The sequence below is a fragment of the Leptopilina heterotoma genome, unplaced genomic scaffold, assembly GCF_015476425.1.
Source record: "Leptopilina heterotoma isolate Lh14 unplaced genomic scaffold, ASM1547642v1 Lhet_59, whole genome shotgun sequence".
Taxonomy (NCBI): domain Eukaryota; kingdom Metazoa; phylum Arthropoda; class Insecta; order Hymenoptera; family Figitidae; genus Leptopilina; species Leptopilina heterotoma.
The window spans coordinates 2,022,438-2,035,617 of record NW_025111133.1 but is presented as its reverse complement, the minus strand read 5'-3'; the positions used below and the strand labels follow the sequence as shown (position 1 = coordinate 2,035,617).

Sequence of the window (13,180 nt, the reverse complement as noted above, 5' to 3'; positions counted from 1 at the left end):
CTACGCCACTGTATTAAATAAAGTTTATTTAAATTAAATATTTATTTGATGTAAATAAATGTTTCGTTCAGTTTCCAAAATTTTCTTTTCAAAAAAATGATTTAATTTCTCTAAATTTGAATTAGTAAAAATCTATATTAATAATCGTTATATTCCAGTAATCTGTTCGCTTTTTATTTGTTTCCTAACTTTTTTAAAATAATTTTTAAATGTTTTCAATATTTTAATATTAATGTAGATACTGAAAATCATTGAATTCTTGCAAAGTATTTATCGAAAAATTTGAAAATAATTGAATTCATTTAAAGAATTTTATCAACATTTTTTTTGAATAATTAAATTCTTTCGAGAAAATTTAATTAAAATTGTATTGGAAATAATTTAATTCTTGGTAAGATTTTTATTAAAATTCTTTAAAATCATTGAAATTTACAAAAGAATTTTATTATTAAAATAAACTTTTAAGAACAATTTAATTGTTTAGAAAAATTTTATTACAATTTTTAAAAGTAATTGAACCTGTTAGAGAAATTTTATTGAAATTATCCTGAATATAATTGAATTGTTCTCCTAGATATTTTATTATTTACAAAAATAATTAAATTGTTTCGAAGAATTTTATTAGAATTGTTGAAAGTAATTGAATTTTTATTAAAACTCTTGAAAATAATTGAATTTCTTTGGAGAATTTTTATTATTTATGAAAATATATTTAAATAAATGCGAAGAATTTTTTTATTTATATGAAAATAATAGAATTCTTGCCGAAAAATTTTACAATTTTACAATTGTTTCGACGAATTTTATCTGAATTTTGAAAATAATTGAATTTTTTGAAGAAATTTTATTAAAAGTTTTAAAAATGATTTTTTTAAAAAAGAATTTCATCAAAATTGTTGAAAATAATTGAATTTAATTAATATTTTTTAAAAATAATTGTATTCTTTCGAGACATTTTATTAAAATAGTATTGAAAATAATTGAATTATAGCTCTCATAAATTTTATATTATTTATGAGAATAATGAAATTCTTGCGAAAAATTTTATTAAAATTTTTGAATAATAATTTAATTGTCTTTTCTGTTATCAAATTATAGTTATTTTCAACTGCGATTATATATTTAAAAAACGACAAAAAAAATATTTTTGTAAACATTTATTTCTAAATTAGCTCATCAGAAATCGTAATAAAAAATTTGGGACAATATAATTCTGAACACAGTTCTTCTATGGATATCAAATTGAAAAAAACGAATCAAAAGTGTCGACACTTTTGATTCGTTTTTTGTCTCAATTTGATATTCTTAGAAAAAATGTGAAATTTTGCCGAAAATACTGCACAGTAAAAACTAAAAATCGGTTAATCAAAATAATTATAAAAATTCTGTAAAATAAAAATTGAAATATGAATTTGGTTAATTAAAAACAAATAAAATGTAATTTTCGAGAAATGTCAGTGATAAAAAACTAGAAGTTTATTTCGACTAATTCGATAAAATAATATTGCAACTAATTGTCAAATAAATAACAATATCATAACAATAACGACTGCAATTATTGTTTAATGAAATTATATATCCAATTACTGTTGTTTTTTTTAACAAATAATTTTAATATGTATAATTTATTAATGAATATAACAAACTTATCACATGAATTAAAAAAAAACAGTGTTTACAATTTGAATAATGATTTTTTTATTATAATTTTCACGCACCTATGAATGTAAATCAATAAATAATTACTTATTTTTTCGACAATTTAGTTGCAAATGAAGATTTAAGCGTCAACGAAGATCAACAATATTATGTCATAAGGATTAATATAATATTTGCATATATTATTTTCCAGTAAATTAACCTTTCTGCTTGTATTATACAAAAAAACCATTTTAAGTAATTAATAATTGTATTTATACTCAAAATTTTATTGTTGGAAAAAATATTTCGACTTTAGGTTCATCAGTGACAGATATCGAAATTGATTTTTATTTGCAAAAGAATATTTCTAAAATTATTGTAAAAATAGAAGAAATAATAGAAGGGCTAAAAAATAAAAATAATTGTTTAATGATCTAGACTGTTGCGGAGCTTGGCTCAAACTAACTGACCCAGCTTCGCGGTTTTCAAACCCGCCCCAACTCACTCTCTTTCTGCCTCCTCCACTCCGTTTCCTGCACTATCTGTTGGCCTCCCTACATATACATGATAGGGGCATCCTCCCTCACGGTAAAACCCTCTTGGCAACTTTCAATTTATGCCTAAAGTCGTTACAACCAAACGCGTATTCGCGACAAGAATTTACTATCAGCCATTCATACCTTTCCCTCGTGGGATATCAAAGAAGTGAAGATTTTGCACATTTCACCAATCTATATATATTCTTTTCCTGAAAAAAGCACTTGATTTTTTTTTCAAAACTTCTATTCACGACAATTATTATAAACAATTATCAACAGAGTAAACAGAGTTTTTCTTATTTCACACAAAATATTACCAACAAAAAATTGGATTCGAAACAATTTTTACTGAGTACTTTTCATTCACTTTAAATATCCTTTAAATTACGTTCTGAAAATCAGTTTCGCAATATTTGACAGTTCAACACTTTTCAATAGTGTTAATGTGTCTTTGAACTATTCTAGAAAAATTAATTTTTAAGAATTTATTGAAAAAAGTTTACGGTATTTTGAAAAAAAGTTCGACATTAATATAAATATATTTTTTTCAAGAAAAAATTCGTCAAATTCGTTCGTTTCATTTTTTAGGTTATGTTCTAACAGAAAACTTGATTCATGTGAACAAATATTGCAAAACATTGTAGGAAAGACCATTTCCGAATTGGAACAAAATATTTATTCCATTTTGATATTTTACGAGCTTATTCATCACCTATTTCCTTCATATTTTGGTGATATTTAAATATTCCTGTTTGAAAAAGAAAAACACTGGGGGGAGGGGGAAGAGGTGTATAAACAAGTATTTCATGAAACTGACAAATTATCAGTTTTTTCAGTAAATCATCGCACCTACAAATTACTCCACACGATTTTTATAGAAATTTGTCAAAATTCCTATAAATAAGAAACTAAGCGCAACAATTCTTTGATCGAAAAAATAAGGTTTCCTAACGGAAAACAGCACTTTCTGCTACAACGAGAACGTGTAACAAAATTTAGGAAATTTCTCGAAATTCCACAAAATTTGATAGATAAGAAATTTGTACCTCGATAATTGCCTTAAATCCACACCGTTAACACCGAAGAATCCGTGAAATTGACACTAATAATTCGTTTTTTGTTTAAAAGTTTCGTCGAGAAGTTATAAAAGATGCGCACTGATGCGAACACAATGCCGGAAATGGCGCCATTATGGCGCGAACGACGCGACCTCGTCTGCGCATGCGTCTGGCGTACTTGTCGTATTTAAATTTAATACACGCATTTCTTTAAATTAACCAAAGAAAAAGTAATTTTAAACAATGAATCTTCGAATTTCCATTAAGTGCTACTTTAATAAACGAATATCGACAGAAAATTAAAACGCACCGTTAAGAAATTAGGCGCACAGTGCGGAAATGCATGTAGTACAAAAAGTTGCCACCAGAGGACATCGAATGGCGGGAATATAACATTTTTTTGAATTTTTACTTTCCAAATGGAATTTAAATTAATATTTATTAAAAATTCCAAATGAAATAAAAGTAGAAAAATTCGTAATTTTATGTTTCTAAATTGTAGAAAAAAATACTATTGAAAATTAAATATTCCAACTAGCGATCAAATAAAAATAACCTTCAAACAATAAAAAAAAATTTGAAACAAATTTTCTAAATTCATTATCGAATTTCGAAGTTCGTTGAAATTAATTATTTTACTTATAAAAATATAAATTATTTTCTTTTTTTTGTACTTTTAAATGTATCACATTTATTTTCATCGGCACTTTGATGTATAGCTAAATAATTGTACATTGTACAAAGAACAATTTCGTAATTGTTCAATGTTAGTCTTTTTTTTCAACTGTTAAGTATAGTAAGAAAAAAAATACTCTAATTATCTGAGCAAAAAAAAAACTAATTTTAAAAAAAAGTGGTAAATGCTTCAAAAAAAAAATAAAATTACTTACTTGAAAATGTATACAATAAAATTTAAACTTTATTCGCTAGTTTCTCTTGTTGTTGTTGTTGTTTGATTTCTTACTCTGAAGAATCCTCGTCGATGTTCTTTACTCGTTGGTAAATCGGCCTTATTACCCGTGTATGGCGCATTTGGTAAATTTAGTGGCAACAATGCTGTTGGAATTGGCACACAGTCCACCAAACAATTAACTAATTTTAATTCTCCCATTGTTAATGGTGTATTGATATAAAGGATCTTTCGCTCCATGTCGATTCCTCGGATTATTCCTAAAATTTCAAAATAAAAAAATTAATCAAAAATCTGACTGGAAAATAATTGGAAATAATTTATTATTTTTCAAAATATTTTTTAATATTTTAATTTTTTAATATTTATTATTAAATTTATGGAGCGCGACGGGATCCATAAAAAGGTTTCTGAGAATTATTTTTTGTCTTTCTTATTATCATTTCATATTAATTATAATTTAATTAATTTAATAAATAAATTTATTATATAATTTATTTAATAAATAAATATTAATATTTAATAAATTAAATAAATGTTATTTATTTAATTTATTTAATTATTAATGAATTGTAAATTTAATTGTTACTAAAATGAGATTATGGAGAAAATGATTTTTACCGAATCCATAACAGGTACTTAGTGGCGTTCTAATCAGGACTTGTGAATTTTCTGAATTTGAAAGAGCTGAATTATTGGATTCAGCAGATGGATCATATCCACAAAGAGCCACTATATTTCCATTCATAGCTGCAAGTACATGTGTTAATGGAACTCCAGTTTGTGTCAGTGACAAGTAAAGTGACGACAAAGGCGCTCTGTAAAAAAAAATAAAAAATTTAAATTCTCAAAAAAAAATAAAAATCACAATAGAAAAATTAAACTACCACATAATAAAGAATAATTCCAATGACAAATCATTCAATTAAAATCGAGATTAAAATTATCAATAGATTCAAAAACTGATTTGAAATGAAATAATTATTAAAATATGCAAAATTATAATTATAAATAAAATAAATGAAATGCATAAAATAAACAAAATAAACAAAATAAATCAAAATTACAAATAAAATACATAATAATTATAAATAAAATGTATAAAAATAATAAATAAATCTTCTCGATACCAATTATTATTATTTAAACTTTAAATTGAGAAAAAATAAATTAATACTCACTTGTACGGGGTAATGTCGTTTATACTCGGTATTGTAAATTTTAATGATCTGAAATTTACAAAAAAGATTAAATAATTACTGAAATAAATAAGGGGAAGATATTATAACGTGTTAAAAATTAAAAAATGTAAAATCATACTTCATGTGTTGTTTTCCTTTCGTTATTTCACTAAGGTAAGCGAGCATAACAAGATCTCGTTTTTGATAGGGCTCCATATTAAACGTCTCACCGTTTCCATGCATTTCAGCTTCCGAATTAATTCGATGAAAATTGTAACACAATTCAATTTGTTTGTCCTCTTCATAAACAGTCCACGATGATTTCTAAATCATTTTTTCTAAATTAATTCATTACAAAACTGAATAATTTAATACGAAAACAATGAATAAATATTTAAAAAATAATATTAATTATAATTTCTTTTTAAATTTTGATAAGTTCAATAATTACTAATTTTCAATTATCAAATAAAATTTTTAATTTAGAAATGTTTTTCTTTCAGTAGAGAAAAATTTAAAAAGTGGAAGACTTACTTGCTTAGCAGCATTTTCAGTGAGGTAATTTTCAAAATTGTTCCTCACTTTTTTCGACATAATTTGTATGACATTTGTCGGTTGAAAAATTCGAATGATAGAAAGAGCAATATCCATACCAATTCCTTTACAAAAGCCCATTGTATTGACAATAACGGGTAAATTGGAAATTTTCGAATCACTTTTTAATCGATTTACTAATATTTTTACAGCTTCTAAATAACGTGTCACGCAATTAGCAACATTTACGTCTCCAATATATATCTGATAATACGGAGTTCGTAATTCAGTGAAATTTGGTCCCAAAAATGGCGTTTCAATTAAATTCAAAGAAATACATCCCGAAGGTGTGCATTCAGTTTGTCCCGGATCCAAATTAACGAAAACAATTTTATTCGAATTTGGAATAATTGCGTTGACTAGATATTTTGATAATGTCGATTTACCAACGGCTTTTCCACCAAAAATAAGATTTATCGATTGTTTATGTTCAAATTCTTCTATAATTGTGTCAATTATTTTCGTTTTCCATTCGGGATTTACAATTAATTGCTTGCTGGTTCTACCGAAACGTAAATTACTTTGTAGTATCATTTCTGCTCGTTTCAAATCGTTCCACGAATAAAATGTTTGATCTTCAATTTTTGGATATAATTTAAATGAACAATAGGTGTTGAGAAATGTCGTCAAGTGATTTATCAAGTTTTTCAATAAAATAATTGCCCAGCCTGATTGACACTGATTAATAAGCTGAACCAAAGAACTTTTGACATTTCGGTCTAGTCCTTCATTAACGAGTGTTTGCCACAATATTTCCTTATCGCAATTTAATTCACTAGTTTCTGTCTCAATACTAAGTAAACTATGACTTCTTGGCGAATAAACTTGATAACTTTCTGGTTTATTTAAAATAGCTCCGTAAATTTTAATCGCACCGTATAAAACTTGCACTTTCAATTTTCCACAGAACCAAAATATTGTCTCCGGTCTCATAACAACGAGAACCTTATTTTTTAAACAATAAAATTTTGGTAAATTGTCGCTTTCAATTTCCTCGTGATAAATTTCATTTGTTTGTTCCATATCTTCGTAAATATTTTCCTTTACACTCAATTCGGAAATGTTAGTTCTTTCGAATATATTCGAATTATCTGGAAAAAAATAGAAATTTGATAAATAATATAAATTACTTGAAGTAGAAACTTGAACATTTTTTTATATTTTACGTACCAAAATATTTATTACTTTCCGGTGAACTAATTTCGATGTCATTTTCAACATTTTGCGAAGTAAAATCAGTAGGCTCTTCATCAGAATTTGAATCAGCTTGAATAACGAGTGGTTTCTTAAGATTATTTTTAACTGGAGTTGTGAAATTAGAAATCTTTTCAATATTAGAAAATACGTTTTTCTTTGACGATCGTTTTCTGAAATCTAAACAAAGGTATTTTTTTCATAATCTGTTTTGAACCAATTATTCAACGAATTATTAAATTTATTAAATTAATACGATCCACAAGTTTTGAACGTTCAAATGAACGAAATATTTTTTAAAAATATTTTCATAAATTACTGATTTCAAAAATATTGTAAGAAAAATTTAATTTGAAGAAGAAAAATATAAATTTGGTTCATTTGAACGTTCAGAATTTTAGGATCATAAATTAATTAAATAGAATAAAAAAGTAACTTACTGGGATATAAGTTTGGAGTTAACTTACTACCCGTTGAAATTTCAAAATTATCTTCCATTTTTTCCATAGATTTTTTCGTTCCCTTCAAATTATTTATACTTTTGACCTTTCAGAAAATAAAAAGAATGAAGAATTATATTCTTTTAATTAAGTAGAGTCATTATAATAGTAAATAAACACGTTTTTTTACTATTGTTTTTGTTTACGAAAAAATGTCATGAAAAACATAACCTAAAAATTCTGTTTCTTAAGAAGAATCATTTCATTATTTTTACTTACTGTTTTCGATTATTTACTTTATTACAACTAATACTGACACATGTTGCTTTCTTAGTAGTAGAAATTATAACAAAAAATAATATTTTAATGAAAACTAAAGACCAAAAAGAAACACGTGGTGCAAAAAATATTTTGCTTTGTTGTTTACTTGTTCCATTCAGTTCCACTGTTCCTCTTGTTCATCAGATGAACATTAAAAACTGTGCGGGAAAAATTGAAATATTTAAAAAAAATTTAGTGCGAAATATAAAAAATAAAAATTAATAGTCAAAATACTTATCTGGTCTTGAAACGAAATCCAAAAAACGATGATTGCATCGAATTATTATAATAAATTTTTTCAAAAGAATTAAAAAAAATTCTACAAATTCTATTCGAACAAAAAGAAATGTTTTTTATTAGTTTTTATACGATATTATAAATCGTTTATTATTAACAGACAATCGTCTGAAAAAAATATAAATATAATATAGAAAAATATAAATAAATTAATATTAATATTTTCAATTAAATTAAAGAACAAAATTTACTTGCTTAATTTCGATAAAAATTATTCGATTTCTTTTTGCACTCAATTTTGAATACAAAACAAAGTAATCTAATAAAAATTACAATTATTAATGTAAATAATATAAAAATAACCTCACAAGCTGTAAGTTTGAATTTTATTCTAAATAGTTTTGAAAGTTTACAAAACTCACTTTAATCTCTCGCTCTGAAATTTATTTTATTGTAATTAAATTTTTTTAAATAGTACTTCAAACTTCACGTTTCGCAATTTTTTTCGCTGGACTTTTCACGTATGGCGATTTAATATTAAAGCTGGGTCTCTTTCCAGAAATTTCCGTCACTTTTCGTACATTATTTTCCATATTATTACGGCGGAGATTTTTTTGTTGTCTATATAAAAATTGATAGCCTGATGGTTTTGATGCAATTGGACGATGATTTAATTTTTCTTGTGGTGGAATGTTACTTGCGAAAAAGAAAAAGAATTATTTCAAGTTATATAATTTCGATAATTTAAATTTAACAAAGTAAGAAAAAATTCGAAAGCAAATTTCAAGAAATACTTGTGAGATAGTTCATTAATTTTTCTAAACGTTTCTCCCTCGTAATAATGATTAAATCTCCTGGCTCTTAAATTAGGATAATCCATTCTTAATGTGTTCCTCTTGATTGATGCCACTTTTTGCATTTTATTATGATTTTCATACATATTTCCATTATTTTGTATATTGGGAAATTTTGTTTCCGCTCCTTCTGGCTTGATTGACTGAAAATTGGTTTTTATGGATTAATTTGCAAATCATTATTTTGCAAAAAATGCAAAATTAATTATAAATTGTATTCTTCAATTTTACTGTTGTCTTGTGGCTCAATGGATTTCTTTGGGGAATTCTTGGAATCCATTGATTTGAATTTAAAACTTTTGGCTGAATAAATTCGCAGGATGCATTTCTTCTTGAATCGTTTGGTAGAATTCTGGAAAACTGAAGAATAAAATTTTTGAATATATTTGAAATATATTTGAAATAAAATTGAAAGAAAAGGTAAAAATTGTAGAAAAAGAGGTTTTAACGTTACTTTCGATTTTCTTCGCTTTTGTGCCAAAACGTGATTCATAAGAGCAGGATTTCTCCAGTTTTGAGAATTTTTTTGAGAAGCTTGCGTTACACTTCTTGTAATCCTCGGCGATTCTTCCCTGAAAAAAATAATAAATAAATAATAAGAGAATTTGAATTTAAAAATAGTAATTAAATAGTAAGAAAAATAGTAATTAAAATACTTTAGTTCATTGAAATAACGATGATCCAAAAGTCTTCTCACATTGCTCCTGAATTCCGGATCGTAAATTAGCATCAATCGCAAAAGATCTTTTCCAGCTTCACTCGTCTGTGGAACCAGGGAATAAAGACCCTGTCCTTTCTTCGACGAAAAGAAGAAGCAATTTCGAAGTTTTCTATACAAAAATAAAATTACAATTACAAAATTAATACAAATAGTAAAAAATTTCTTTCCAATTCTCACTGTTTTCGAAATTTTGCCACTAATCTTGTGTGAGGTGTGCCGAGAATATTGTGAATTTTTGAAATCTGATCCAATTCGTTCGATCCAGGAAAAAGGGGTTTCAATCTATATTTAAAAAAATCCATTCCATTTGATAGGAAAATAGATAAAAATAGAAATAGAAATTTTTGTTCCCAAACTGACGTTAATAATTCGTAGAATACACAACCAGACGCCCAAATGTCCATTTTTGGTCCATAATATCCAGTTGTCAGTAAACACTCAGGTGGGCGATACCATCTCGTTGAAATATAATCAGTATACGGTGGTTTACTGTAAATTCCTTTAATTGATCCTAAATCTGCCAATTTTACCGAATCGCCCTGCGAAAAAAAAAATTAATTAATTTCTAATTCGAAAAAATTCGGAAAAAATTCAAAAAAAATTTATAAATAGAACATTTTTTCCAAATACCTTTATTAGAATATTTTCCGGTTTTATATCACGATGAAAAATTCCATGCTTGTGTAAATGCTCCAATCCTTTCAATAGCTGATGTAAATACAATTTCACTTTATGCTCCATAATTATTTGCCTGAAAGAAAAAAAATGCGACAAAATAAATATAATATGTACAAAATTTATAATTAAAAATCAATTACCCTTTTCTCGCTTTCATCATGACAAAAAGACTCATGTCCATTAATTCAAAAATCAGTGTCACTCTACCAGACAAGGAATCACTGTTAAATAGTAAATTCTAGTTTTACAATAATCAAAAATCGAAATTATCAAAAATTATCCAAATAAATAGACACTTACTACAAACATTCGAGTACATACAAAACATTTGGATGTCTAGTAATTTTTCTCATTGTCGAGACTTCTGGACATTCTAAAATTTCCTTAATACTGAAATAAATTTTTTTCCAAAAATTATAATCAATATTAAAAGAAAAAAATTTTTTCTTCTTCTCGAAAAATGTTAACTTACTTAAAAAAAGTTTTCTTTAAACGTTTCGCTGCAAATAATTCACCAGACACTCTATTTTGACATTTTAAAACATCCGAGAATGAACCTTCGCCAATTTTCTCAATTGCCTTATATTCTAGTAGAGAAAAAATAAAATTTCAAAATTAAAACACTTTTCGAAAAGAAAAACAAAAAATCCTAACCCATAGAAAGCGGAAAATTAACAAACTTTTCAAAAATGTGTCGGACATAATTTAAAATTGTATTGCAGGCGCATATAAACTTTTGGTTTAAAAACAAATGGTTGATTTTCTTGTATACCATCTTTTGATGAAAACTAGTCAAAAGAAAAATATTTGTTTAAAAATAAAGGACATTCATGACAAAAAAAAAGATACTCCACTGTTTTTGACAGTCGATATCATCTGTTCTCTTTTTCTACAATTTTTCACTTCTAATCCTATTTTTACTTCCAACTTCTAAATCAATTGTAATTAATTAATTAATTAATTAATTAATTGTTTAATAATTAATTTAAATTAAATTTAAATTATGTCCTCGCGATGAGAAATTAGTACAAAATTGCAAAACAAAGTCAAGTAAGGACTTGATATCTTTATTTTTTTTCGTATGATTACATTTTATATATATTTATATATCAATCATAATTAAAGTTTACATATAAATATATTCATATTATTGTTTATATATTTATATGTCAACGTATGTGTTTGTTATAATGCATTGGTAATGATAGCATAAATGTGATTCTCAAAGTATACGAATAATAATTTTCTCTCTCTCTCTCTAAACTAACACAGTTATTTAAAAACAATAGTTTAAATGAAGAAATAATTTTTCATCGAGTTATTATTACAAGAATTTCGTAAATATTTCTACAATACCGAATCCTCTACAAGTGAACGTTCGTTTTTTTTATGTATATTTATGACAAGAATAATTAGTATACTACAATTATTAATTACAGAAAAAATACTCCTTTCAATAGTTATCAAGAGCTGATAATATATATTCATTTTGATTTTAGTCACTTAAAAATTTACCAATCAAGCAATCAATCAATCAATCGTATTCTCGAGGTCTCAATTAAGCTATCTTTCACATTAAATCTTTTATAATCCTCTCAAATAGCATCTCATATTCTATTATAGAATTAAAAATCTCTTTCAGTCATTAATTCACAACTACAAAAAAAAGAGACGAACAAATTACAAATTTAATGCAATTTATTGCAAAAATGGACAAAAAAAAGAATTTTCTGTCCCAACAAAAAAACATTATTCTAAATGTCACCAATTTAAAAAAAAGTACAATTAATCTTTTTAATCTCCAATTTTTTTTTCTTATTTTAGATTGGAATCATTTTTTTCAAAATCTTTCTTCTTTATCGTTCTTTTTTACCAAATTTAACATTCTTTTTTATTCTCTCAAATAAAATATTCAAGAAATTTTTTTATTTAACAGAAACAATCATCTCTTAAATAAAATATTCAAAAAATTTTTTATTTAACAGAAATGATCAGAAAGTTAAATCCCTTCGTTCAAAGACAAAAAAAATGAAATGCCTGAGATTAGTAAAATTTGTTCTTTTTTCTTCATTTAGACCACATTGCCAAGCACCACTACAATTATCAAAAATTGAAATTTTCCACAAAAAAAAAATCGAATGTTACAAATATTCGACATAAATTTTAATTTAAAAAAGAACCCAGAGAATAAGATGTCCCTTCATTTCTCGACTTTTAATTTTACAGAATCTTTCATTTCCAAAAAAAAAAAAATAGAAGAAGAAAAAAGGCAAATATTGACATATTTCTAACATAGTCAATTACATGTTTGAAAACAATTTGTTAAAAGAACAAAATTCTGTCCAATCGATGTTTATAAAAAAGTCATAGTGACAAAAGTTGAAACAATTTCATTCAAAATTCAAATTCAATCTTTGATTTTTTAAAGAATTTAAATCTCATTTACAATAAGGTAATATTAGTTATATTATTTTTATTATTATCGTAGAGATAATAATAATTTTTTTTATCAAAACTAATTTAATTTAATCAAAACTTTTTAAGAAAAGTTGAATTGAAAGATTTTTTGATCTTTTTCTAAAAAGTCAGATTCATTCGAATTCGAATTTTCAACGAAAATAACATTATCAATCGAATCATACTACAAACTAGAATCGCACACGCAACTAACAAAAGTTGTTACAAGATTTTCTTTCAATTTTTTTCTTTTCTTTAGGAGTGGTGCGGGACAAAGTGGTCTCATCGTAAAAGTCCATTTCTTTCTGTTTCCTCATTTTTTTTAATTCTTAAAATCGCTTTCACTAATTTGAAT

The 13,180-nt window shown here is 25.1% G+C and overlaps 2 protein-coding genes across 2 annotated transcripts; both read right to left on the bottom strand.

Moving 5' to 3' along the window:
• Positions 1 to 3,880: 3,880 nt before the first annotated feature.
• LOC122509015 (polynucleotide 5'-hydroxyl-kinase NOL9) lies at positions 3,881 to 8,004 on the bottom strand. The gene is made up of 8 exons (XM_043622747.1): positions 7,837 to 8,004; positions 7,558 to 7,663; positions 7,094 to 7,297; positions 5,864 to 7,014; positions 5,469 to 5,653; positions 5,330 to 5,377; positions 4,770 to 4,966; positions 3,881 to 4,408 (listed from the first exon to the last, which is right to left on the bottom strand). Exons 2-8 carry the CDS (start codon positions 7,622 to 7,624, stop codon positions 4,158 to 4,160), a joined length of 2,103 nt encoding a protein of 700 aa, XP_043478682.1. The 5' UTR covers positions 7,625 to 7,663; positions 7,837 to 8,004; the 3' UTR covers positions 3,881 to 4,157.
• Positions 8,005 to 8,487: 483 nt separating this feature from the next.
• LOC122508945 (MAPK/MAK/MRK overlapping kinase-like) lies at positions 8,488 to 11,070 on the bottom strand. Its single transcript, XM_043622626.1, has 12 exons — positions 11,049 to 11,070; positions 10,841 to 10,955; positions 10,669 to 10,758; positions 10,509 to 10,589; positions 10,321 to 10,441; positions 10,051 to 10,229; positions 9,868 to 9,972; positions 9,626 to 9,799; positions 9,424 to 9,541; positions 9,201 to 9,329; positions 8,910 to 9,112; positions 8,488 to 8,811 (listed from the first exon to the last, which is right to left on the bottom strand). Exons 1-12 carry the CDS (start codon positions 11,068 to 11,070, stop codon positions 8,595 to 8,597), a joined length of 1,554 nt encoding a protein of 517 aa, XP_043478561.1. The 3' UTR covers positions 8,488 to 8,594.
• Positions 11,071 to 13,180: the final 2,110 nt, after the last annotated feature.